Source organism: Toxotes jaculatrix, chromosome 5, assembly GCF_017976425.1.
Source record: "Toxotes jaculatrix isolate fToxJac2 chromosome 5, fToxJac2.pri, whole genome shotgun sequence".
NCBI lineage: Eukaryota > Metazoa > Chordata > Actinopteri > Toxotidae > Toxotes > Toxotes jaculatrix.
In genome coordinates this window covers 2,956,123-2,983,169 of record NC_054398.1, presented here as the reverse complement: position 1 = coordinate 2,983,169, position 27,047 = coordinate 2,956,123, and the positions used below count along the sequence as shown (strand labels likewise).

At 42.1% G+C, this 27,047-nt stretch overlaps 3 protein-coding genes across 3 annotated transcripts; 2 read left to right on the top strand and 1 right to left on the bottom strand.

Moving 5' to 3' along the window:
* The first annotated feature begins 121 nt into the window (after positions 1-121).
* On the top strand, positions 122-5,333 carry si:dkey-12e7.1 (uncharacterized protein LOC557553 homolog). The gene is made up of 4 exons (XM_041037425.1): positions 122-222; positions 322-371; positions 1,160-1,800; positions 2,868-5,333. Exons 3-4 carry the CDS (start codon positions 1,270-1,272, stop codon positions 3,453-3,455), a joined length of 1,119 nt encoding a protein of 372 aa, XP_040893359.1. The 5' UTR covers positions 122-222; positions 322-371; positions 1,160-1,269; the 3' UTR covers positions 3,456-5,333.
* Positions 5,334-5,990: 657 nt separating this feature from the next.
* LOC121181632 (aminopeptidase N-like) lies at positions 5,991-20,701 on the top strand. The gene is made up of 20 exons (XM_041037636.1): positions 5,991-7,232; positions 8,328-8,470; positions 8,621-8,754; positions 8,865-8,985; positions 9,818-9,972; positions 10,178-10,291; positions 10,482-10,625; positions 10,823-10,888; positions 11,928-11,993; positions 12,122-12,270; positions 12,624-12,700; positions 13,630-13,763; positions 15,081-15,136; positions 15,776-15,923; positions 16,088-16,176; positions 16,521-16,628; positions 17,330-17,497; positions 17,672-17,812; positions 19,353-19,416; positions 20,316-20,701. Exons 1-20 carry the CDS (start codon positions 6,625-6,627, stop codon positions 20,469-20,471), a joined length of 2,841 nt encoding a protein of 946 aa, XP_040893570.1. The 5' UTR covers positions 5,991-6,624; the 3' UTR covers positions 20,472-20,701.
* A 1,910-nt stretch (positions 20,702-22,611) lies between these two features.
* On the bottom strand, positions 22,612-26,880 carry arpin (actin related protein 2/3 complex inhibitor). Its single transcript, XM_041037642.1, has 6 exons — positions 26,703-26,880; positions 26,064-26,139; positions 24,878-25,010; positions 23,909-24,115; positions 23,346-23,509; positions 22,612-22,937 (listed from the first exon to the last, which is right to left on the bottom strand). The coding sequence occupies exons 1-6, from the start codon at positions 26,792-26,794 to the stop codon at positions 22,929-22,931; spliced, it is 681 nt and encodes a 226-aa protein (XP_040893576.1). The 5' UTR covers positions 26,795-26,880; the 3' UTR covers positions 22,612-22,928.
* Between the last annotated feature and the right edge of the window lie 167 nt (positions 26,881-27,047).

The following is a 27,047-nucleotide window of genomic DNA, read 5'->3' as shown; positions in this document are numbered from 1 at the left end:
TACTTTTAAACCGTTCCTTTCCAAATAATAACCCCCGCTCGGCGGTGCAACGCCGAGGTAAAAAACATGCAACCAAACGCGTTTTGATGGCGTCATCACCAAGGAGCCACAACAAAAACAACAACAGAACTCAGCTGTTCAGAAGCTAGCTTAGTCGGCCTAGTTGTAGAGTACTGTTCTTTACACTTTTAAGGGTTTGCATTTGTAAAAGTTGCTTTAAAGGTACGAATACGTGCGAATATGAAGAAAATTCTATGAATTTATTCAAGAATTGGTGGAAATTAGCTTTAATTTTAAACTCCTTTGTCTCCTCTCTGCTAGCTCCTAGCAGGCTAGCTTTTTAACTAAGGACGAGGCTGTTGGACCAAAAGGTAACGATACGACTTTTGTCTCGATAATAGTGCAAAACAGTCACGCATTCCCCACTATAGCATACATGGGTATGAATCTTTGAATGTGTACCTGTCAGTTTGACAGAAGCTGACAGGTAATTATCAGCAAAGGAGCGCAAATGAACAAACGGAGCTATCAAAAGAGGAGTTCCTTCACTAAACTGTAATTTAACACCTTGTTAACAGTGAGCATGTGCATATCACATTACACGAAGGGGATATTTGTTGGAGTAATGTTACACCAGCCTTTATGGAAACTGGCCAGTTTCACCTTTAACTGGGAATAATAGTAGAACGACTAAACTGTTCATACGGGGTTTTAGAGAGAAAGCCGAGAACTGCATGATGCAGCCATAAGAGCCATAAAATACCAAGTTACTCTTAAACACCAAAATAAAGTTCAGGGTCAAGCTGAAGCTCAGTTCGGTCCTCGGTATGAGTATGTCAAAGCTTAAAATATAGACACATGAGTCAAACAGGGACTGTATTTTACGTCCAAGTGAAACTGTACTTTTATGGTTAGAGCACTGGTTTTCTAGCTTATGGAAGAAATAGTCCAACTTTACAAACACAAACTGAGTTTTCTAGTTTGAGGAAAATTATGTGAATTTGCACGAATGCAAGTTGTATTGTCTGCTTTAAAACAGGCCAGTGAACCAGAGAAAGTGTTTTCTTTCTGCCTGTTATCTTGAACTTGGAAATAAAAAGAACAAAAAAAGACAATATTGTAAATTATTATCTCTCTGTGTCTTTTCTTTAACTTTAAGACTTCACCAGAACAGAGATATTTATGGCAAAGCCAGACCACAAGACCACACGGTGGAGATTCTGACCTCCACCACTGACCACCACAACAGCCCTTTCCTCATCTGTCACCATGTCTCCGCGAAAAAGACCTCTGGTCCCCGTAAACAGCCGACGGAAAGCAGCAGACGACTACTTCCCTTTCAACTTCCTGCCAGTGGAGTGCCAGCTGCACGTCTTGTCCTTTCTGAATGAGGTGGATAAGTGTAACTGTGCTTTGGTTTGCCTGAGCTGGAGCTGTCTTGTGCGCTCCTGGAAGCTGTGGCGGGTAGCAGACTATTCCCGCCGTGGTGTCTTCCATCTGGGTCAGGAGGGTCTGCTCGTTTCCAACCGTGAGTTTGAGAGGTGGAAATCCTGGGTCCACCATTACACCCACCACCTCATCTCCCGCCGGGCAAGCCTGCTCACCCTCAAGGCCAGCTTCGACCTGGGGGATCGCTGCAATAAGTGGGGCGAGCTGCTGAGCCACCTGCTGAATAATGTTCACTGCAGAGACCTCAGCCACCTGGACCTCAACTGGACCTTTACTCTTCTTGAGCCGCTGGACCTCAGGGTCCACTGCAGCTCCAGTTCACACCAGGACAGCATTACCAAAATGGACCAGGTAACTTGTTTGTACTCATTTCAGTGTCCACTCTGAATCCAGGTTAAAGTTAAACCTACAGCTTCACGTGTTGGCGACTCTTGATCGGAGCAAGAGGTAACTTAAGCACCCAGAAGTCTTGTGAGTATTTTGACCTCTGTAAACTGCACACAGCAAACTCAGGTGCACCACTCTGGTTGGTCTATACTGAAGGATGCTGGTTTGAGTTTCACATGTTTTAAGAGTGATTACATTTTTTGTGTGGGTGGCAAAGAAGAAGAATCAGGAGATCAGCTCCTCGTTGTACATTTGATGATACACTTCTTTTGTTGTTAAATGTGACGGTGCCTTGTACAGCGTTAAGTCTTGCAATTGTTTTTTTGTTTTGTTTTGTTTTGTTTGTTGCTTGGATAATTGGTTCATTGATCGATCAGGCTGTCAACATATATTTAACTGTCATTTTTTTTTATATCAAGTGATAATTTAAGTAGTTCATGAGACATAAATGCCAAATGTGAGAATTTGCTGCTTTTCTCTGTTTTATATCATCAATGATTAACAGTAAAACTAATCAACAGACTTATTGATAATGAAAATAATTGTTAGTTGTGGTCCTAAAATAATTAAACACAAAAGCCGTGCAGTCAATAAGATCTTTGTGGTGCCTCTAACGTTCAGTTTTAGGTGCCAGATAGATGTTGCTTTAACTCTACAGTAAGTTTTGATGCCTTAGTGTATGGTATTGTTTATACAGGCCTTTTAGGTGAATAGGTATAAATAATAAAATGAATAATAACTGAATTCCATTAACTGCTCTAGTGTCTCAGCATTTGTTATATCAGAGAAAGTTAACATAAGTTACGTTGCATTTCTAGTTTGTACTATCTGGTACTGGCTGATTTAAAAAAATACAATCAGTTTACATGTTTGATGGCATGACTTATTTTCTGCTTCCAAATGGGGACGTGGCAGAAAGCGTTTGGAAGCTGCTGTTACAAGATGTTTTCATACCTGCTAACATGCCCGTGCATGTCACTTGTTCTAAAGGTGAATCTCTGATCACATGGTTCATCTCTTTGATCCGACAGGTGACCAGTTTCCAGGAGCTGCTGACCAAACTCACCCACAGCTGCCCTCGCATCTCTAAGATGCGGCTACATTTTGACTGGTCGGATGTGTCGGTGTCGCTGCTCACCCAGTTCCAGCAGCTCCGAGTCCTTGAGCTCAAATACTTCTGGGTCTTTAAAGGAGTGACTCCGTCGACGCTGCAGACCTTGACAAAATCCCTGCCTAACCTCAAGTCTCTCACTTTACACATCCTGGTGCCACTGAGGAATCTGGGCATCTCGTACACTCTGGAGTCTCAGTCTCTGGAGTTCCTGGATGTGTCACCCAGCAGAGGCTTAGTCTTCTCCTGTCTGAAGCTGCCTGCCCTGCGTGAGTTTCGAGCCAAGAAGATCGTCCGCGGTATCACGCTGGACAGGAGGACCAGGCTGAGGATTCAGCACAAGTGGCCCTGCTTGTACCAAGTCCTCCGGGAGGGGACACCAAAGCTTCAGGCCCTGAACAATGAGAGACTCCTTCCCACATGGAGAGAGGAGATCTATGGGGAGCTCTCTGCCATCCTGGAACAGTCCTGTTACTGTGTGCAGCATCTAGACAGCTGGCTTTGGTAGTCAGCTGAATGACAGTAAATGAAGTACATCCCACGTCTGGTCAGCGGTCGGTAGGTTCCAGAAGAAAGCAATATATTACCTTTACACACACCATTTTTGTCCCTATTTGAATGAACTGCACTCATAGGGGAAAATGTTTGGAGAAAAAAAACTTGAAAGAGTTATATTTTATATTAAAGTCATGGTTGAGAAAAAAGTTGTAATCCAGAAAAAAAAATCATAAACATTTTTCTTTTATAAGAGGAATCTCTGATATGTCAAGAATAAAATCCTGAATCACTGTCAGAAAATATTTGCAGTGCAATGAGAGAAAAGAGGTAATTTCAAGAAAATATCATATTATGATATTTAAGTCACCCTGATCAACTATACAGGTAATATTGCAACATTTCTCTCAACGTTATGACTTTTTTCTTTAACTATTCCTTTTTTTTCTAAACACATTATGGGTTTATTTTCAATATAATACACTTCAGTTTCAAAAAGTTTTGCCTTTATTCTCAGTATCAATGACCAAGAATGAAATCTTCTCAAGTGTAGAAAACTGACATGTACTGTATTGTAATTTTACTGTTGTTCTTAGTTTGATCATTGAGTTTAAAATTGAACCTCAGCTGATCATGTGCTCATAGAACATATTAACTGTATCCTAAATAACACATCTGAACTATGTAAATGTCAATTACACGAGAAAAAGAAACCAACAATCAGTGGAAAGTAAAATCACAGCAAAGGACCAAAAAGCTTCTCAGAACTGATGAGTACGGAGCCTGGGTCAGTGCGACCAACTCCTCAGTCTAACATACCTGAAAACCTGAGCTGGTTCTGGATCAGCGCACAGACAGTATTAATCTGGTGTAATTCTAATCACAGGCCGTCAGGAATCCAGCACAGCTAAGCCAGGGTTCATTCCAGTGCTGGACCAGTTTGCACCAGACGTGTTTCTTCTTTGAGTGCCCCCCCAATCGGGTTGTTTCTCTGTTGATGTGTGACGTTAGTGGACCGTCATGGTGTGCGTTTCTTTTAAAGCAGCGAGAGCTGATGTATCGATTCTTATGAAGTTTTCAAACATGTAACCTGCCTGTCTTAAAATGATAGCTGGAAACTTTTTGCACATTTCCATTGCTGTTATGAAAGGTTCTTGTTCAAATCACTGTAGCAAGCAAGTGACCGACTTCCAGCTGTTTTCCTGACTAGGTAAGGTTTTTGCGTATCATCATGGATTCCATGTGTTTTACATGTGTGTAAAGTTGTGAAATTTTATTTTCATTCCTGTTTTTTTTATTTTTTTTTTTACCATGAGCCTCGACTGTTTGCTTCTGACAGCAGAGAGAGGGAATCAGTGCCTTTGCAGTTAGCCTCCTAATCAGTAGAGGACCTTATTCTCAAAGATTTGGATTCCAACGAGATTTCTCTGCCAAAGGTTTACAACTGCACTAGTGTAACGCTGTGTCTTTACACCAACGGATTCTGATCATTTCACTTGAGGGTATTTATTTTCTCCAGAATATATCAATGTATGGTTGGTGTGTTTGATATTATGGAACTTTTGAGAGTGGAACATTTAACAGGATTCTTCATAAATAATTGTACTCTATCTTATTGTCGTATGTGTGTGTGTGTGTGTGTGAGTGTGTGAAATACACAGAGAAACATCAATAATTGACGATCAGCTCTGCTCCCAGAGCTGATCATCTGCTTTCAAAGGAATAAATCCCTCCTGAAAACAACACACACTCACACACTCACACACACACACACTGTGTCAGTAGTACACCCTGACAGATGTTGTAACATCTGGTCCATAAGACCTTTTTTCCCACATAATAAATTAAATTTTCTGGGACAAGTACAGAAAATTCTTCTGACTACACACCAGAGAGTTGTCTCTGGGCCTTTTATTTGCTTTGCTGCACTTGTTAACTCCATGACTAAATGGAGGGAATGTACTGTAACATTTCTGTCAAATGCATGACAGCAGGAAGTGCTCTCACACGTGTCATGAACGTCATTATGTCCCTAACTGGCCATTACTCAGAGATAATGCATGATGAGAAACAGGAGTGGGGCCTCCACCCGGCGCCGGTCTCACTGTGATAATGATTATTGTGCCACCTTAGTAGTTTCAGTATGCTAGTGCTGGTTTGATCTCCTTGACCCTCCAACAGGAACATCTGCTCCCGGTACAAATAACTGCCCCCACATCAGCTCAGGCGCTGTTTTCCTACATGGTTGCCATTTTGCCTGTTTGTGTCTCTGTTTCCTCTCCTGAGGTGAGGAATTTGTGTGTGTGTGTGTGTGTGTGTGTGTGTGTGTGTGTGTGTGTGTGTGTGTGTGTGTGTGTGTGTGTGTGTGTGTGTGCGCGCGTGTGTGTGTGTGGTGGTCCTGGTTCCCTGAAGTTGGGGACTTTGCAGCCAATTCAGTGATTTCCCTCATCATTCCATTTTCTACTCTCCTCCTCTTTTTTTACTCCCCTCTTATCCAGCCCACTCAGCTCTCCTCCCTTCATATGCTTCTCGTTTGTTGGGAGTTTGTCAGTTTCACAGGATTTGTGTTTCCATTTATGTGTGGAAGCCATGATCTGACCCCCTGCACTGGTTTTACCTGGCCCTGGATGACAGGGGTTGGAGGGAAGGACGCTGCCACTTGGAACTTTAAACCTCTTCACCCACAATTACCAAGCAATGACAGTGACGTTCTCTCCAGCAGCTCTTGTGTCCAGCGAGGATGTGATTATGATGGTTCGGGCGGCGTGCGTTATGTTCACAGAAAGGGAATGCGAGGAGGTGTGTGTCTGATGGGTTGGAGATTGCGGTGTGAGGATGAAGTGTTCCTTGAGGTTTACCTAACCCCTGCATTAGCGGAACGACCACAGTAATCACCTCCAGATGTTTGAGAACAACATCTGACTGATTATTTACTACAAGACCGATGAACATCGCCCTCTTCACATTATAAATCTTACTCTTTGCTCCTTTGGCAGTGCCAAAGTTAATGCTTAATCTAAGCACAGGCCCTTAAGTGCTAAGGCCAAGCCCTGTTTATGGGAGGGAGGTTACTTGAATGTGTACAGATCAGACCAGAGGCATAGGAGCTCAGGGACTCATTAGACTCATCTCTACTAGTCCAGCTACGGGACCCTCAGGACTGAGCCAAGGAAGTAGCCGCCATGCCGAAAGAGAGCTACATATCCAAGGCTACCGCCGCCGCCTTCGCTGTCCTGACCGTCTCTGCCATCGCTGGCACCGTCACTATGATCATTCTCTACAACACCGAGATCTCTAAAATGAACCCAACGCCCCGGCCAACCTTACCATCCACCACCACAGGACCACCACCCGTCATGCGGCTTCCAAGGAATCTCATACCTGAGAGTTACGAGGTCTTCCTCCAGCCTCATCTCTACACCCGGATCATTGAGGTGGTGAACGTGACCAGTCCCAACCAGACGCTGTTGTTCTCTGGAAACTCTACTGTTAACTTTCACTGTGTCCAGAGGACTAGCACCATCTACCTCCAAAGCAAGGACCTGTTTGTTTCTAATCCTGTGGTGATGAACAAAGGCACAAATGAGAAGATGAGTGTTTCTCTGATGAAGTATCATGAAGACGAAAGCAACTTTCTCGAGATCCAACTGAATGAGGCATTGGAGACAGGAGGAAACTACAGTTTGTTTCTGGCTTTCACTGGAGAGATATCAGAAAACCTTGAAGGGCTGTATGTAAGCTCATATCTTGAAGGTGTGCCCGCTTATGAAGGTGATTCAAATGCTGAGAGGTAAGAAAAAAAAAGTTTAAAAATGTGAAGTTTCTGTGTGATTATGGTATCTTTCAGATGGCAAACGATTTAATTTGTAGAAAAATGACACAATTCTGTGAAATTAGCCTACAGATGAATCTTCTTGTGTTCTCTAGCAACACCATGATTAAGGCAGAGTCAAGTAGAGAAGCTTTCACAGAAAGTTAAATAAAGTGTGATGGTGCTGATTACGAGTGAAGAGACGAGTGGAGAGACTGAACTGATACCAGCCCTCCAAAAACTGAAACAGCAACTAAAAGCTTTGTACTGATATTTTAGAATACAAGTTGAGAATGAACCTTGGTGCTCCAAAATAAAAATCCAGTCTAATCATTTACATTTGTATTGTGAGAAAACAAACTTGGCCGAGTCCGCTGAAGCTTGATTTATGTGGTGCTGAAGATGAACGAGATAAAAACCAAAAAAAGATCAAAAATAACTGAAATATAAATCATATCTAGATGAGTCAGTAAGTCAGTAACAAAAACAGAGCAAAGAACAAATTCACATCAGATGTTTTATGGTCTTTAAAAAAAACTCCAATCAAACTGCATTGGTTTTATGGCTTAGAATACTGTCTTGTCCAATTACTGTAGTTGATCCTTTTATCATTACAGGCACACGCAACAAGCGGTTCAACACACACATTGCGTCTGACATTATTTATACCCTGTTCTGTTTCAGGACAACCCACAGGAAACAGGATAGTCCTCTTGTGACCACTCACTCGTGTCTTTTCCTTGCTGTTTTAAGCCTTATTTTATTTTTGATAGACCAAAACACTGGTACTGTTACTCGGTGGCCCTGAGTGGCTGGCTTTTTCTATGTGTTTGCTGTTGTTGGTCCCAAATATGCAGCCGAGCATCTGGTTTCCTGTGTGTGTTGTGGACTTTGTGGACACAAAATGAACAGAGTTTCCACCAGGATTTGAAAGACAGAAAAAAAATCACACTAAAAGTAGTTTATTGTGGGTTCTTTATGAAATCCAAATCACTTTGTCATTATTTTTTTTTAATCATGTCTTCCTTCAAAATGCACCTGATAATGAAATGCTGACCGTCTGTGTATTCCTAGATTCCTTGCCACCACTGATATGGAGCCAACAGACGCCAGGAGAGTGTTTCCTTGTTTCGATGAGCCAGAAATGAAGGCTGTGTTTTACGTGACCATCGTCCACAGGCGAGACACAGGCGCTCTAGGAAATGCAGAAGTAGCAGGTGAACAAGCTCCAGTGATCATTCAAACAGTGCAATATACTGTAAACTCGTGTTTATTGGGCCTCTGGTCACACAGCAACTAAAGAAAACAGTAACAGGCTGAAAGATGTCCTTCCTTATTGTGGCTCACCTTGTTCCCCCCTCTCTCAGACTCCGGTATCCTAGATGATGTTTGGCAATACACTCGTTTTCATCCAACACCAAAAATGTCAACGTACCTGTTCGCCTTCACGGTTTCTGAGTTTACATCAATCACCTCCCGACATGAACGCGTGGAAATTAAAGTATGCGTGTTTCTGTAGATTCAAGGAGTCCTGTCAAAATACCATTCAGCGCCATGAGCCACGTCTTTATCCAATAATTAACCTGTTTTCATGTTTCCTGGCTCCTACAGACGTTTGCGCGTCCCGAGGCCACCGCAGCAGGACACACTCGGTATGCAGCCAACATCACCGGAAAGATCCTCAACTTCTACGAGAAACTGTTTGAAATTGACTACTCCCAGAAGAAGCTGGGTGAGTCTGAATGTGTTGATAGAAATCAAAAATGTCAATGTCACTGTTAAAAACTTTATGCAATGAGTTTAAAATGTAGGATTTTTGAAGGTGAGCAGGTTAGCTAGCTGATTAGCTAAGTGTAGCTTGGTAGTTACACACTGGTACGGTGAGCTACAACTTTTTATATTATTTGATATTACTACTAAGTACGTGGTACCCATTTTGACAATGCTGGGAATTTAAAAAAAAAAGTAATAAATTAGGGATGCACCGAATATTCGGCCACCGAAAAATTTCGTCTGAAAATGGCCCAAAAGTGCACTTTTGGTTTCCGGCCGAAAGACTTTTATCACCGAAACAACATGGCCGAAACCGGATGTTGTGATGACGCAAGAGAAACCGCGGCCAGTACGAGCGTGTCTGGAAAGGCCAACATGTCCAGACTAACAGCTGGCTCACCAGAGTTGGTTGACAGCAAGAAAACATTATATTTCAACTCTGAGACCAAATTTTTATTTTCAAAAAGAAATGATAGCATATATTAAAACACTACAGACAGTGGTAAATTACCAAATGTCTTGCCGACACTGTTCTTTCCCTGGACAACACCGCACACCGACCTGCGGGTTGTCTTGGGGTCAGATTTCCCTGATTGCATGTTTCCTGGATTTGGAGTGTGATTAATGTTTGTGTTTTGTCCTTAAAAGCCACCTTCTATCAGTAAGGTTACTTCCACCCCTAGCTCTGCTCTTATGAGAAAATTCTACAAGATACTCTTGGATGGTATAACATGCTACTGCCTAAGCACATTGAATCTGATCGTTGGTCCATATCTGTGTCATTCCTTTAGACCAAATTGCAGTGCCAGACTTAAATCCTGCAGCAATGGAAAACTGGGGACTGGTCACATACCAGGAGGGAAGCCTGCTCTATGAGGAAGGAGTGTCCTCATTTTTGCACAAGGAAGTGATCGCTGTTCTTATTGCACATGAGCTGGCACACCAGGTTAGAGGAAGAAGAAGCTTCTGTGTTTTCCCTGTAATAAAAATAAATGATAAGAGATAAATTTTATGGATCACTCGCCTGACTTCGACATGTATCCGTCTGTGAGTGGATTCAGGAGAGTTTGACGCAGGATGTAACATCACGTATGTATGCGTGGTTGGAGTACCACCTCTGTGTTGACGATTTCCTCTCATTTTGTTGACAGTGGTTTGGAAATCTGGTGACGATGAAATGGTGGAATGAAATTTGGCTGAATGAGGGCTTTGCCACGTACATGTCTTACTTTGCAGTGGATCACGCTGAGCCTTCAATCAGCATGGTGAGTTTAGAGCTCCGTCTTTTCTCTCTGTATCCACAGAGGAGGGCTGGAGCATCCACATCGGAGCCAGAATCCCTCTTTCTACTGAGCCTGCTTTGAAATATTACACACGCTTTTTTAGTGCTGTCATTTTGCAAAGTTGTGACGTGTTCTCGTCTCGTTTTTTTTTTTTTTTGTTTGTTTTTTTCAGAAAGACGCATATTTCCTGAGCGACCTCCATACAGCATTTGAGGAGGATGCTCTAGCTTCATCCCATCCTCTCAATCCTCCGCAGGAAGATGTCCAGACGACTTCTGAGATCATCGAGATGTTTGATTCTATAACCTACTGTAAGGTAAACTCAGATGACTCCAGGACTGCACATATAACCACAGAATCAATATCAAAACGTTCTGATTTCACACCACATATATATATATATATATATATATATATATATATATATATATATATATATATATATATATAGATCACCCATATCAGTTTACTGTGAATACTGATATAAACACGTGTGTGGTGTTTACTCTGTAGGGGGCCATTGTGCTGAGAATGCTGGCAGACATCGTGGATCAAAGAGTTTTCGACAAAGGGATCAAAGTAAGCAATAACGTTTAACCTCACTCAGACTGAGGTTGTGGAGGACATCATTCAAGAACTCTTCTCTACATGAATGAAAGCTGTACTAAAGGTTGCTTCAGATGTTGCTGATACTGTCAGGACATGAGCACATGGAGGGAGCAGAGAGTGTTTCCCACAAGTCCTGCCTGGTTACAGACAAGTCCTATCATTCAAGACCCAGATTCAAGACTAAGGACCCCCTGTAGTGTCAGACAGACAGACCTGAAGCAGGGTCCTGGTAAAGTCGTTTCTTGAAGATGCATCCTTTATGATAATTTTGAGGCTCACCAAAAAAATATGACATGACTTACAACATGGGTGGAGAACCAAACTACCACAGAGTTTTCTAATTTGATGCTTTAATTGGTGGTAGGAAATTTTTTTTTTTAAATGTTCTCTTCAAAAATCACACAACCCCCTGTAATACTGTGTGTGCTCCTGGTTCACTTTCGCAACCAAAGATTTATTGAATTCAAGCAAAAAAAGAAAAGCAAACAACTGCTGCATGCAACTCCTTCTCAAATGGCCACGCAGTCAGTTACATAAGTTTATCTGAACATCAACAAACAAAATTTTGATCTGTTGACAATAACAATGTATTACTGTTTCACTCAAGTCAAACATTCCAACATCTGGTTTATGTCCATTGCAGTGGGAAAAGACAAAGACAAAAGTTCACAGTCTTTTTGTCCTCTTGTAGTTCCCACTGCCTCCAGCAAAATCAATCAAGGTTTTGTATGTACCCTGTGGGACGGAGCAGGCAGGTGTATAAATGTGAAACACTGCTCTGCGGACCTGCAACACCCCTGGTCCATCGTTGCTATTCGCATGCGTCTGTCCACAAATTTCAAGATAAACAGTTTGCAGCAAAACATTTGTTTCAACATCCGACATCCTCTCGTGCTCTGCTGGTGGCTGCTGTGTTTGGAGATCTCCATCCGTTTGTCAACATCAGTTCTGAATACAAAACGTTCTGTTCTGACCGTAACCCCTCTCTCTCTCGTTCTGTCTGTTTTAGATGTACCTCTCAGAATCAAGGTTTAAAAACACGGACCAGAACAACCTCTGGGAGTATATACAAAAGGTCGAGTCTCAGACTTAGTCATGATTTTCATCATGTCTTGTTTGTAATAATAATTATGATGAACAATCTTTGATTAGATTACGGTATTGATATGGTAAAATGCTAATTGATTTGCTACGTGCTTGCAGGCCGAGGATGAGGATGGCGGTCACACCCAGGTTGCCAGGGTGATGGACACCTGGACCAATCAGATCGGCTATCCCGTCATCACCATCAACACTACCAACGGATTTGTCTCCCAGAAGCGCTTCATGTTCAACGACTCTTCTGAATCTAGGTTTGTGCTAAAGGCCCAACAGATGCTCTGCTCCGCTCGACCTCTTTCTGCAGCACGGACATGACTTCACCGTTTTCAGTTTCGTTGCGGCTGGTGGTGGTCATGATGATGGTGATCATGCAGGAACAATCCAGTTCACATTATGTTCAGAGCAGCACAGCTACAGCATATTTAATTTGCTGTGCAGACCACAGCATCTCTGAGCTCAGAGATTCGATGGTGCTGCAGACTTTTACTCCTTCTACTAAAAATAAGCTTAGAAATCATAACGTACCTGTTATTTACCTGTTGTTTACCTGTTGTTTACCTGTTGCTTATCTGTTTTTTTACCTGTTGTTTTCTGTCTGTTTCAGTCTTTTGTGGTACGTCCCGGTCAGAGTCATGTCCAACACGTCTGACACTTCTTTTGTCTGGTTAGACACCAGGACAGGTAAAACACTATACAACACAGCCTTGGCATAAACACCTTGGGCCAGATGCACTGAGAGCTGTATGAAGTCTATCAAACAGGCTGGAGTCACAGTTTGTGTGTCATTTGTGCGAGTGTGTGCAGCTTTCAGAGGATCGTGAAAATAATAAGAGACAGTGTTAACAGAGGATGATTGTTCATCCAGCTGGGTTTACAGAGGTCATGCTATTATATATGTTAACACAGGTGATTTACAAGAGCTGCAAGATGAACAAGAACACATGAACACAGTATATAATTATTGTCACACATTTGAACTTAAATTTAAACTTAACCATCAGTGACATCAAATCACTACAGACTTTATTTTGTTGAAACATTTGGCTGCATTTACTTCGGTGTTCACATCCATATGAACAGTGTCTCCACCCTGCTCCACCTGCTCAGTCCGTCTGTGTGTAGATTGTGTATATTTCCTGTGTCTCTGATTTGCCTTATAGTCCTTCTCCTTTTTGTTTACCATATTTATTGCCTCCTAATGTATTACAAATTAGATATAGGCAAAGGATCAAAAAATATGATTTTAATGAGTTAATACTTTGACTTTGGACTTGAGTTTAGTGATCGTATAGAAATCCCAGCTCTGAAGTGGCCTATGAGCTCTCCAGCTCAGGTCCGGTACCAGCCACAGTCCAGGAGCTGACTGCATGCCGAGCTGCTGTCTTCTTAAATCAGACACTGAATGTGGGCACACTGCAGCTGCAGACTGAAATGTGGAGTTTTGGACATGAATGTAAAAGTTGTTGTAAAAGTACAATGAGACAGAGCAGACACACAAGATGACCTCTTCACTACACTATTTTTTTGTTTGTTTTGTTGTTGTTGTTTTGCATACTGTCCCACTAATGTGTGATTTGCAGAGAGTTAAGTAAAACGTGTCTTTTGAACAGCACAGAAAGTTGAATTAATTTCTAAGAGTGGAGAGTGGATCCTGGCAAACGTGAACTGTACTGGATACTACAGAGTCAATTACAACCTGGAGAACTGGGATTTGCTCCTGACTCAGCTGGAAATAAACCCACATGTGAGTACTGAGCCAAGTCATGAGTTAGCAAATCACAGAACCGAGCAGAAACCAATCTCCATCTCGATACTGGTCATTTTACTGAGTAAGGAAGTACACTTTACAAGATGCTTTTTACTGGAAAGTGAAATGACTACAGGTTGCCTTCTGAAGGCTTTGGCCAGCAGTTCTTTGAGGACGGTGGATTAAATGAAAGCTTGGCTCACAGGACGAGAAAACTCAGAATCAAAACACCAGACTCAGCTGAATGATGTGGCTGAAGGAAACCAGACCATATTGGAAGTGGACTTGACCCAAGGAAGTCTGTGGGAAATAAATGTTTTGACAAGTGAAAAGGTTCAGAAGTTACCGGCAATTGATTTTGGCCTGATCATGAGCTGGAGGAATTCTACTGAATCCAAAACGTGTACCTGTATATCTTGAACCCGACCCCTTCCAAGTTCTGATTATCATGGACAGCACTGTATGCTGTCATATGGCCCATTTCACTAAAAGGAACCAAAACCAACACCATGCCTTAGAGACTTGGCCCCATTCAGAAAAATATGGGTTTCAAAGAACAAGATAAAGAAACATAATAATCCCAACACACCTTCTATGGTCTCTGTGAACTTGGTCGTTGATTCAACATCTGTTTAACATTGTTAACGTGGCTAAGAATATTACAGAATATACCTGGAGGGGCTGGTTGGTCCACCACTTTGGTCCAACCATTAGATGACCTGCAGTTTGTACAGTTATTCACGGTCCCTGATTCCTGGTCTTCAGTAGATGAATCCAAATGGCTTTACCAGTCCCCTGGCTTTTCCTCTAGCTCAACCAACAGGTCAAAGGTCATTGTGTTAGACCGCTAGTAAGGTTTTATGGTATCATTACTAGAGTTATAACAAGTCATCCTGTAGGGATTTCACAGAAATCCCTTGAGTAGTTTGAATATGAGTGGGAATAATTTGTTATCATTCACTGTCTGGGGACAAAGAGAGTCTGTGCAACTTTTCCTGACTTGCTGGTGGAAAGTCAGGGGATGTTCCTCTGGGGAACAGGAATGTCTGTGCAAATGGCAGTCCATCAAACAGTAGCTAAGAAATGTCTCTCTGGACCAAAGTGGCAGACCAAGTCTTAGCATAACTTGAAAAACCTTTTGACCTGTGGATCACATCTCAGAAAGACAAAGTTTAAACTCTACTCAAGCTTTTGGGTTGATTTCTGACTTTGCAAACTTATAAATGTTACATTCAGTAGATCATTCTTTGGTTTCTTGGTCCTGAGGTCTTTCCCTTTCCTTCATCCTGCTCTTTTTTTTTTTTTTTTTCACAGCGGATCCCACTGATGAACAGAGGGCAGCTTGTTGATGATGCATTTAACCTGGCAAGGTACTGACTTTGACTACTCTGACCTGCTCTTTCAGTAAACTGCGATCCTGTGTATCCAGACTCCATTCCAAGAGTGTCGTGATTCTGTGATTATGTCACAGGGTGGCATCAGCTAGTAATGATGGAAAACAGTGCAGAGATCTATTCAAACACATGCGCACATATTATAATAGACTGTCATGGTGGCCAATCAGAACAACCCCTTCCAAAACAAACTTAAAGACTACTCACCATCCAAAGTGTCCTGCTCTGTGCAAAATCCTTTACAGTGTCCTTTAAATCAAACTCCCTGGCTGAGGTGGTCCAGTCCATTCAGTCTCTCCTCTGCCAGGGTGCAAGTAGCGTTTAATTCGTTTTAACTTTGAAAAGGATTTTTCTGCTCTTCAAGAATGATAGCAGATTGTTCAATAGCAACAGTTAGCATCTTTGCAAGCTGGGAGACTCTGCAGTGTTCTGAAGGCTCTGAAGACTCACTGCTAGAGTTCACCTCCTCATTAATCCTGCCAATCATAAATGTGACAGGATGAAATAGAAACTAGACAACATGTTTAAAGACAACATGTCTTTATAAAGACGCGACTGAAATCAGGTCATGTTAGTCGCTCATATTCATGAAAATCTAATCTCTGTTTTCCTCAGGGCCAAACTTCTCGACGTGACTCTGGCTCTGAATTCCACCCGCTTCCTTCACAGTGAGAGAGCGTACATTCCCTGGGAGTCAGCCGTTAGGAACCTTGAGTACTTTAGCCTCATGTTCGACCGCTCTGAGGTGTATGGACCCATGCAGGCACGTGTCATTAAAATCCTTTAACCGCACTTTAACTACGTTACTAACTGAAGTGACCTGTGCTGGATGGAAAAGGTGGATGTAATGGACTAAATGTGATTTCCTGCTGGCACATTGCTGCATGTATTCCTGAAGCTCTGCTGTAAAGCTGTCTCTTCCTGCAGGCGTACCTCCGGAAACAGGTTAGGGGACTGTACAACTTCTACAAGAACTACACAGACAATTCATCAGTCCCAAAGGACCATTCCTCACAGTAAGGAAAGATGGTGTTTACTGATTTTGTTGAGACAGGATTCTTTCTCAGTTACTCACCAACAGATTTACACATGTGCAGTTCACAGTTTTACAAATTCAGTCCAGTCCAGCAGGCAGGTGATACACTGACTGTACACTACCTCCCAGCACCATAACAGACTACTGACAGACAAAGTTTGTGAGTAGCTGTGAACACAGTGGAGCGTGTACCTGCTAGATATTTAACTCAGGAGTTGGTGGAGACCAAAACAAAACGAGAAGGAACACAACTTCAGATGAATGCTAATGTCCTGTGCACTGTACGTGTGTATAGAAAATAAAATGTTTGTGCTTCATCCCAAGGCACAGCCAGATCATGGCCATAGAGGTGGCATGTTCCAACGGACTCCCAGAATGTGTGCTGATGGCTAGAACGATGTTTACTGACTGGATGAACAACGGCACCAACAAGTATGAACATTACCGGATAAGTATATGTATATTTGGAATTTGAGTGCTACGTTAACTTTCTACTCCTCACCTTCTTTGAATGACCCTTAACTCACACGATTCTGTTCTAATTGTTATATAGTTTTCATTATATCCTGTAGCTTTACTTTCCAACAATGATTTAGTAAAGGTAGGTTTCATTTAATGGCTTTTTGTTTGTGTGATGTGTTTATGGCTGTTGTCACCACTCTGCATTGTGGTTGTCTTTACAGCTGCACTCTCATTACTTTAACACATGTGCATGTAGTGTGTTAGTGTGTTAATGCATTTGCGCTTGCCTACATTTGTATGTGGATGTGTATCTGTTGTGTGTACATGTATGTACAGTATAACATATCTAAATTGAGGAAACCTTATCCGAGTCATGCATAGAGGGTATCATGTGTTTTACTGAAGCCAGACTGACACCTGAAGAAAATGACCAGATGTTTTATTTTGAAATTTTGTCATAAAAGTGTTAACATCACTAACAGTAGATAATTTCCACCGGTGTGATTCCTTTAAATGTTTGTAGTGGTGGGAGAAAATACGTTACAGTAGAGCAGGGGGAGAAAATGTTGACAGCCTAGAAAAAGGGAAAAGAGTGTGTGTTAAAAAGTGTGTGTGTGTGTGTGTGTGTGTGTGTGTGTGTGTGTGTGTGTGTGTGTGTGTGTTTGATTCAGAATCCACCCCAACCTGCGGTCTGTGATCTACTGCCAGGCTGTGGCTTTCGGTGGGCAGGCAGAGTGGGAGTTTGCCTGGAAAAGGTACCAGAGTTCCAGTGACACCTCAGAGAAAGACCAGCTCCGCGCAGCTCTGTCCTGCACCAAGAAGATCTGGCTGCTCAACAGGTGAAGCTGAAAAACAGATTCAGGGACGGGCCTGTGGTCAAACGCCATGTCCTGATGTGTCAAAAATGGAATACCGTGTACATAATAACTCCTGTCGTTACGGATGTACCTGTGATTACGTGAATCCCAAACACGCAGTTTCCTTTCCAAGTCAGTGTCTTCCTTATCTCGCAGATACCTGGACTACACTTTGAACCCTGAGAAGATTCGTCTGATGGATGTTGCTTCCACTATAGCCTACATAGCCAGGAACGTGGCAGGGCAGGCGCTGGCCTGGAACTTTATCAGAGCACACTGGGAATATGTCAGTCAGGGGTAGGTTGCTATTTGGGCTGTGTCTGCTGCCTCTCATTTTGGTTTTACAGATTATATCTCATTTTCTGAGTCATGAACAAGTATCTGAGATCGTGTAGTTGGGTTTGACCAATATGGAAATGGAAGACACGATGCTAGCATTTTTGGTTTGAGGGTGATGATAGGCAGTATTTTGTGCCATTGCTAAATGTTTAAATATATCCACTTTTATGCTTTTATTCTTTTCACATCACATGTAGTCATTTGATCCATTGTTGATATAGAAAATATGGATTGGTGCAGCTGTAATCTAACCACTGAATCCAGAGTGAGATGAGGCCGGTAAATGTTAAAGCTGCACATTAGCTGTTTAGTTCGGTCTCTCTATATTCAGCCCCGTTTCCAGCTACAGTTGTTCTGCCCAGCACCAAATGTCAGACGTTAGCTTCTAAGCTGATGAAGAAACTCAGACATCTAGCACAGTGAACAACTAGCTGAGGAGTTGGTGGAGACCAAAACAGAGCTAAAAGGAGAGTGAATATTGGACAGAAACACTTCTCACAATCTCAGCTGAATGTGTAAGTAAGCAGTAGTTTGCCTTACCAACTTCATGAGGAGCTGATATGTCCGATATTATGTTTTGAGCTTGTTCCACAGCCAAAAAAGATTCGTTGTGTCGACTACAGCTCAAAGCTAAGCTTAGCTGTTGGCACTTGTGCTGTGGCAATAAAGCTCAGTGGTGCTGATTACACAGCCACATAAAAGGCAATAATTGTTGCAACTATTCTGGTAAACTTCGAGCAGTAATATGCAAATATATCGTGTCATGATTCATTTCGGTGGAGCTGGTCCCTGAACTATCAGTCTGACTCCTGGACAGCCTTTGGGTTGTTCATATTAGTGGTTGGTTTACAACTCTGTGTCACCACCTGCTTTGTGGCCATGAGCTGCCAGAAGAGAAGACAACGCTCTTGTTGTTAGCGTCTTCTTTGTGGACATGGTCTCTGCTTCATCACAGAGATGATGGGGTTGTTTTTAGAGGCCTCTTGACACAGAAAATGACCTGTGGTCAAATCACTTCAATAAACAAGCAGGGCCATAAAAGAAAAGTCTACAATAATGTATGTGTCATCAAGTACAAAGGTCTTCTTATTTAATCAGTGCTTATCATTAGCTCTCCTTCATAAAGTTCCCACTGTTTGCACTGTCACCAGGAAGCTGCAGAGATCGGTATCAAAGTTTAAATACACATAACAGACAAGGTTTCATTTCATAAGCAAACAATGACACCTGAGATTTATCTAAACCCCAGTAATCAGCAGGGATTTCCAAATTCTCCTATAATCAATAGACATTTTGACCATGAAGTCCTGTTGTAGGAATCAGTACCAGTCAGAATATACTCCAGTCAGATACAGCAGCAGTAAAACCTGCCTTTATGAAAGTTATAATGTTGACGCTGTTGAAATTGTCTCAGAGAGGTGTTTATTTAACCCTGAGGTTTAAGTTTGTGGTGCTGTTGAACTGCGTTGCCTTACACTGTGTCTGTCTCTGCTGCCAGGGACGGAGCCATGCTGATCGAGGGGGCGACCAGCAGGTTCTCGACAAAATTCGAGCTAGAGGAGGTAATTACCGTTGTTTCATCGTGTCAAAATGATAATGCAGACGTGCAGTCATGTCAGCTGGATCACGATCAATGATGTATTTCCAGTCACGCACCAGTAATTGATTAACACCCAGTGAGTAACCAGATACACCCTGATGCCTTATCAGAAGTCTCTCTGTTATCCTGAGTTCCACCAGTGTTGTTTTTTGCTTCTGAGCCATAACCCAAAAATACCCCTGCTAAATCATTCCTTACTTACAGTCTAAAGGACAAAGGTGGATATATTCTGTTTTTCTTATTGTCAACAAATTCAACAAGTGAGCTTATCCTACTCATACGACTTCACATCAGTGAGCCACACTCTTGTTGCAGTTTTTAGCAAAGGTTACTCCAACGGGAGTAAGTAGCACACATTCAGTCAGTGGGTTAAAGCACATCTGGTGGAATCATCTCCAGCGGCAGGACGGCGTATGTGAGTCTGAGTCGACATGAGCTACAGTGGGTGTGTTTCATGGTAACAGGAGCGAGGGTGTGGCTCACTGATGTGTTTTTAATAGTTTTTGGACGACGGTTGAATTCTGTGACATGGAGGAATAAGGAATAATCAGAGTAATCAGGCTTTGGCAGAACAGGAAATACTTGGGATTCATTTTATTTTGGTTTTGGTCTTCATATCTTCATGTGCTTCTGCTTCACAAAGCAATTTGGGTGTACTCCCCATTGCTTGAGTATAAACCGGCAATATTTACTTTCCCGTGTGACAGTGCCGTGGAGGACTGAAGCTGTATTTCAAATGTGTACATGTAAAGTATTATGTTTAGATTTTCTCTTAATTATGATTTATGCATGTGTTTTTTTCTTTTGTGCTTCCGTCGCCATGCTCTGACATCACTATATCATCTGTTTGCCTTTGTACAGCTGGAGCGGTTTGCGACTGAATATGATCTGGGTCCCGCGACCAGGACGGTGTACCAGGCCATAGAGCAAACCCGGGTCAACATCGAGTGGGTCGGCGAGAACAAAGAGATCATACTAGAGTGGTTTGAAAGAGAAACATCTTCCTTCGTAGAGTGAAAGAAAAAAAAAAACCCAGCACCTTTCATTGTTTTAGAGCCTCAGTTTTCAACAACTCTTCACTTCAGCTGAATACCCCTGAGACATTCCTTCTCGTCTAAATCCACTTCACAAACAACAACTGATTATGATTATTTAAAAAAAAAAAAAAAAAATGGACCCGACAAAATAACCATGAAACCACAGATTCAGTTTCCAGCACAAAAAACGTGGAGAAATGTGGCACTTTAGACCAAAGTAAAAACAGAGCAGTGTTTACGTACAGCATATACGCATATGCATTATTTATACAGTATATTCAATGTAAACAGGCAGAGTAACAAGATTTTTGCTCTGCTGTTTGTGATTTTGATCTTGATGCTGATGCAGCATCAATATATTTAAAAAAAAACATAACATCGCTTTTTTTCTTGTTGCTGTTGCCAAATATAATCATTTTATAATTAAAGCTTTAATTTTTTTACAGTGGGAAATGGACTGAAACTTCCACTGGTTAAATTCATTTCATGCGTTTGGTGGAAAAGCTGACTGTCGGATGCAACAGCTGAAATTTGATGCTGCTAATTTTCAGACCGGTCAGAGCCAAAGGACAGTTAGAGTCAACATGTCTGTATGTGTACTATACACAGAATTATAATCCAAATTATTCTTGTATGTTTCTGAAACGCCTATTTTTAATAATAAAATATCCACATTGTGTTAAACACGAGTTCTTTAATTCATCACAGCTCATTCTGTTTTAGCTGGAGGCTCAGAGCGAAAAACGACCGGGCCCATCAGATTTCAGACGCACTCGTCCACTTCCTGTCGATTTGGCAATCAGCTGTTAGGTTAACTTTGACTTTACAATCTTTAACAGCATTAAAGGCCACGAAAACATGTTTTCAGGGTGATGAAATGCTCCATGAACACACCGTTGAATGCCAGAGTTAGAACAGCTTTTCTTATTTTGCACAGTATTTCTTTTCCTCCCCCTGTGCGGTCTGCTCTCTGGTTTGAAGTTGGAACATTTGAATCAAAATCTGTTGATGGTTGGTTTGTTGTTTGGCCTCTGTCAGTTAAATCCCACACACTGCTCAGTCTCTGAGGGCTGATCGAACCAAGGCCCTAAAGACGCCTTTTTAACTTGCATTACTGCTTATTTAGTCATGAATATTTATAGTGTACAAATTATATACTACTACTATTATTTTATTATTTTTTCACAGAGGTAAATCTAATTTTACATCTTTGCATTACAGACGTACTGTCTGAGACAGACCAGTGTGTCTCAGCAGATCTTCGTATTCACCTGCTGTTGAAGGTATTTCTGCAGTGTCATGTAAAGATAACCTCTTGGGTAATATTTAAGCACTCTGAGGCAGTTTTTTTGGACTTTGGGTTGTATAACTAAAACTGAATTTAATGGCTGTAACTATAAAAATTAGGGAGTGTATCAACAGTTATTAGAACATTACTGTTTTTTTTTTTTTCCTCTTTCCGTGCTCCAGTTATAATCTGGACAGGAAGTATGCAGGACTTTCGGGAGCAGAGTAAAACTTTAAATTTATAAAAATCCCAGTTTGACATGAGAAATAAAAACTGCCGAAGCAGACGCCTCAGGATTTATTTGTGTCTGTTGTCAGTGAATGTTGTCTAGAGAGATCAGATAGTGGCACCGAATCAGTGATTACACCATTAAACCTTCTAAAGCCCCATTCAGACTGAATTAATATTCCAGGGAAACGTGGGGCTCATAAAACATTTGCTCTAATCTCAGTTTATGAAGTTATTGTTCCAGATGCAATTTTCAAAACTGCACATTTCATTATCATTTTAAATGAAGAGAAACGGCTTTTTCTGAATAAGGGCTTGATAGTATTTAATGTGTATCTCACACTGCATCTAAATTCAGTTACAGGGAGATTAGTCTGCAACTAAGTGTACTGAGCTGAGGAAATACAGCTGTCTGTGTGGAAAAACACACAATACAGTGCGTCTCTCTGGACAACACTTCACAGTATGGAAGGACTAACTATGATGAAAAACAACAGGTATTTGGGACAGTATGAATGGAAACATGATCACTGATCAGTGGATGAAATAGTAAGGTCACCAAACCTCCATCAGAGAATTTAATCCTGTCTCCACGGAGCTTATATAACATTTTAAAAAAATGTTTTATTGTGTTATATTGTTACGCAGTTATATAAATGTGGGGATACAATCCAAAGTATACAAGAAAAGGGCGAAGCTTCAAAGTCAGCACAGTCTGTATCACAGCCAGATACACGCTGTGGAGCTGAAGTGACGCAAGGTTTCAGGCCCCAAGGCCACATATGTAAAAGATTCAATGCCCTGGTGAAATGTGGGAGTCCAGTCCAAAGACAGAGAGACCAGAATGGAGCCAAGTTGAAACAGGCCAACCCGGGGCTGGAACTGAGCCATGAGCTGAGGCTGATGGGATGGATGGTTTCCTCACTCATCCTGAGAGAGAAACAAAGGGGGAGATGTGAACCTTATCTGGTTTCTGTTTGTCTGAGACGTCATTTACATACAGTACATGTTCTGAACAACAGATGCAGCCGCAGAGGAGCTTCAGTTAATGTTCACATCAAACATCAGAGTAAGGAGAACAACATCTGAGCCCAGTGACTCTGAGTGTTTCTGAAACTGCTGATCCTGTCTCCAGAATGACCAACACGTCCAAGCAGAGACCACGTCAGGTTCCCGTCCTGTCAGCTGAGAACAGAGACCTGAGGCTGCAGTGGACACAGGCTCACCAACACTGGACAGTTGAAGACTGGTGGTGGTGTGATGGTGTGGGGAAGGTTTTCTTGGTTCACTTTGGTGTTCCTAATAAAATGCTCGGTTAGATCCGATAGCTGTTCTCACCCATTCATCCTCCTCTGCTCCCTCTCCATCTCCTCCAGGCTTGTGAGTGCTGTCTGTGTTTGCTTTGTTGGCCATAATCTTGTCCGTCCACGATGCTCCGGCCTTTTCATCTCCAGCAAAGTTACACTTTGTCACTGTGCCACCATCGATTTTGGCTAAAGAGACTGGGAGCGCAAAAATAAGACAGTTTCATAAAGAAGCTGAAGCAGCTGAAAGTGCTTCAGAAAAAAAAGCAACAGACAAAATAAAAACAAAAGAATAAAAAAGTAAAAACTACACACTACTACACATTATTTCTGCATGTATTTATTCCTGTATATTTACACCCAGTTGTCAGTTTATTAGGAACAAAGACTAATGCAACCTAATGCAGCAGCCCTGCAGCTAATCCTCCCCTCATGAAGGTTTTAGTGTTCACTTTGTGCTGAACCCTGCTATTCTTTCCTTTTTAGGCTTCATGTGATGAGGACAGACTGGATGCTGAACTCTTTTTTTGTTTTTAAGTGATAAATATGTAGAAGCAGTTAAGTAGTAAACGTTACGGCACATTAATCCAGACTCACAAATGAAGGGACTGTTTCCTCTGGTCTTCAGCCGTATGTCCTGTCCTGTTTCCAGCTCTATTTTCTCCATCTCTGACTCCGGGTACCAGAAGGCCCAGGTGCCGCTGGGCTGGTGCTTCTCGGTTATTTTCATCAGCTCGGCTTTGTTCACCATCGCTGACAGCTGCTCCTCAGACAGGAGGTCTGACTCCCCTTTAGCCTCCACCTCTGTGTGGACAGAAAATGTGCATCTAAGCTAATGAAGACACACACAAACACACACAGAAAAAACTAATAAAGAACCACTAAGATTATTTCCCGCACAGTCATTATATTTATCAGACTGCATTTTAATGGATACAGATATTATCCCTTATGCTTTGTGGGAGTAAAGGGTTCAATTCCCAGCCGGTGCAGAATCACATCACATGACAGGAGACACTGGCCAGGTCAAGATCACCAAGTTAGAAAGGTACACTACAATCTGTTAATCACATTATAAAGACAGGCTGGTGTCACTAAAGCACATAAAATATAAAGTCACTTTATATGAACAGCAGATCCAGGATGCTATGATCTCTGTGACTGTTACAATTAAAAGCTTCAATCCAAAAACTCATCTGTCAGAATTGGGAATTGCGGTTGGACAGATCCATGATTTGAAGGTTTATCAGATGCCAAAACATGATTAAGAGGATTATAATACTGACTGAACGATTGCAGGGAAAAGGTTGGAAATCAGATGTTCATGTCACACAGTAATCTTTGAGGAATGTGCAATTACATGCATTTGGCTGACCACTGCAGCGCGCTGCCTGATGATGATGATGGTGCTGAGCTGAGGTCCAGCAAAAAGTTGAGCCACGTTCAACTTTCTGCAGAACCACTCCACACTGCACTGCCAGACTGGCCCGATTAAAATGAATGAGAGGGCTGCATTTTCTCAGGCAGGACTAAAGTTCATCCGAACGTTTGCTGTTATCTACTCACTGTAGGACGACATGAGGAAGCCAGTGTTGACCTTTTTGGTGTCACTGAAGTTTGGCTCAATTTCCTTCCCGCTGGCATCAAACTTCCTCTGATGGATGCGGCTGGGTTTTACATACAGCACATAGAAACGGACCTGCACATGAGAGAAAACAACAACAACAACAAAATAAAGTGTGGTTCTCTGTGCTGTCTGTCTGCGTTTGTGTTTAGTCTGTCCAAGAAGGCTAACACTGATGAAGATTTGGGCAATGCTCTGAAGTTCTCTCAGACACAGCGGTGGATGAGGGTGTTTCCTCTTGAAGCATAAAAGGAGCTGAAGCTTTCAGAGTTCCTGCCAACAGCAGACGGTCATAGATGTGTTCATAAGACCAATATAAGAAGAAACCAAGGCAGGGGAAATCCTTATTTTGAAAAACAGCTTGATTAAATTCATTACTGGCATCGCTTTGCACAGAGGTTCTCAAAAACTTATCATCCCCAAAGTCTGTTATGACTAGCCCCTGAGGGGGCTGTTCTCTGAACTCTTCTGGTTATATTTTGGACTCTTGTTTTGTTCACTGTTCCTGTTTTATTTTGAAATCATGGCCCTTGTGTATATTGTCTTGTTCTACTTCCTGTCTTTGTCTCGTTTCCCTCCATTTGTGATTGTCTGCCCCGCCCTAATTGGTTTCACCTGTTGCCCATTGCCTTGAGTATTTAAGTCTCATCGTTTGCCTGTGTTCCTGTTTGTTCGTCTGTGTCCATGTCCGAGTCTGTTTCCATGAGTGTGTATCCGAGTGTGTCTTCCCCGTGTTCGGTCCTGTACCTGTGCCTTGCATGTTTTTCCCCACCTCATGGACTTACCTTGGTTTCCTCTGTTTGCAAGTAAGAACGTTTTTGTATTTTCGTTTGGTTTGTGTTTCTGAGTATTTTTCTCCTGCGTTGATGATTTTTGGTTGTTTGAGTTTTGTCCCCTGGCCCTGGACACTTCCAGTGTTTTTTTTGGTTCATTAAAAGACTTGGAGTTACTCCTAGCCTGTCTTGGGGGTTATTGCTTTTGGGTCCTGGCCTGATTCCTAGTCTCAGCATAACAAAGTCAAACACACATGGTGAACTGAAAGACCAAACAACTATTTCTTTAATCAAGGGGGAAAAAGCATCATCAGTCTACAATCCAGATGGATTAACTCTGCCTGGGTTTTTGTACCTTTTGATTCTTGACATCACTGATTGAATGTCTGGAAACATCCAGCAGCTTTCCTTCCAGAAGAACCCCTTGGCCGCTGTGTGAGACAAAAAAATATCAAACAGTAAAAAATCAAATATTTTTCTGTACATCCTCTTCTGTATTACACAGAGGAGACCTGTGTAATGAGATGCACCAACTAAACTGTCAGCACCGAGATCACTACTTTATCTCAGACAGAGCCTCAGACGCTGAACACAGTTGAACACATTTTCAGCTTTAAATTTTTTATTTTTTTTTCTAGCGCTGCATTTTTGTTTAACCGAAACACAGTGGAGGGCGTCAGCTATTAGGAACTATAAATACCAGTACGCTGTTGGTGTAGTTTTATTGAGATTAAGAGCTCATTGGTGATTTATCTGAAAGCCGAACATACAGAACACCGGCGCTGAGTCGTAGTCTGTTTCCCTTTAACTTGACCTGGACCTCAGCCTTATCTGTACCCTAACCTCGCCCCCTGGGAGAGACAGAGGGGCGGGGGGTGGGTGCTACGGAAAAACAGTTACAATAAGAGTGAAACGCTGTCTGAGCGATGGGACACAGACGTCCACATAAGACCGGCCACTTTCAGTCTTCAAACAAATGTATTTGGGCCCCTACCTTTCATAGACGGAGGGAGACCACACGCGGTCACATTTCTCGTTGTGTACCGGTTTGTTCTGTAAAGACGTGTTGTGGTAAATTCGACTCATTTTTTCCCTAAAATCTACTGTAACTTTTATTTCCCCTCTTCTCCCGAGATTTTCCTGTTTCCTGTCCGTGCAGCTGCGTGAGAGGTGCGCTCGGTTTGCAAACAGCGTGTGCCGACGTGTGACAGCTGTGGCAAGAGATGCGGAAATGAAGGCAAATACAGCCACGGCAAAAGCATCAATAATTAGGATAATGCGAAAAAAAAAAAAAACCCGTATCAGGCAGGAAAATGAATGGATGAAAGGTGGTGGGCGT

What these genes read in the sequence shown, in the direction of transcription:
- LOC121181632 (XM_041037636.1), top strand. Translation starts at nt 6,625, where the DNA reads ATGCCGAAAGAGAGCTACATATCCAAGGCTACCGCCGCCGCCTTCGCT. An exon ending in GGTGATTCAAATGCTGAGAG is followed by an intron (nt 7,233 to 8,327) that starts GTAAGAAAAAAA and finishes GTGTATTCCTAG; the next exon opens with ATTCCTTGCCACCACTGATA. An exon ending in TCTGGGAGTATATACAAAAG is followed by an intron (nt 11,994 to 12,121) that starts GTCGAGTCTCAG and finishes ACGTGCTTGCAG; the next exon opens with GCCGAGGATGAGGATGGCGG.
- si:dkey-12e7.1 (XM_041037425.1), top strand. Translation starts at nt 1,270, where the DNA reads ATGTCTCCGCGAAAAAGACCTCTGGTCCCCGTAAACAGCCGACGGAAA. An exon ending in GCATTACCAAAATGGACCAG is followed by an intron (nt 1,801 to 2,867) that starts GTAACTTGTTTG and finishes TTGATCCGACAG; the next exon opens with GTGACCAGTTTCCAGGAGCT.
- arpin (XM_041037642.1), bottom strand. Translation starts at nt 26,794, where the DNA reads ATGAGTCGAATTTACCACAACACGTCTTTACAGAACAAACCGGTACAC. An exon ending in TCTCCCTCCGTCTATGAAAG is followed by an intron (nt 26,140 to 26,702) that starts GTAGGGGCCCAA and finishes TGTCTCACACAG; the next exon opens with CGGCCAAGGGGTTCTTCTGG. An exon ending in GTGATGTCAAGAATCAAAAG is followed by an intron (nt 25,011 to 26,063) that starts GTACAAAAACCC and finishes TCTCATGTGCAG; the next exon opens with GTCCGTTTCTATGTGCTGTA.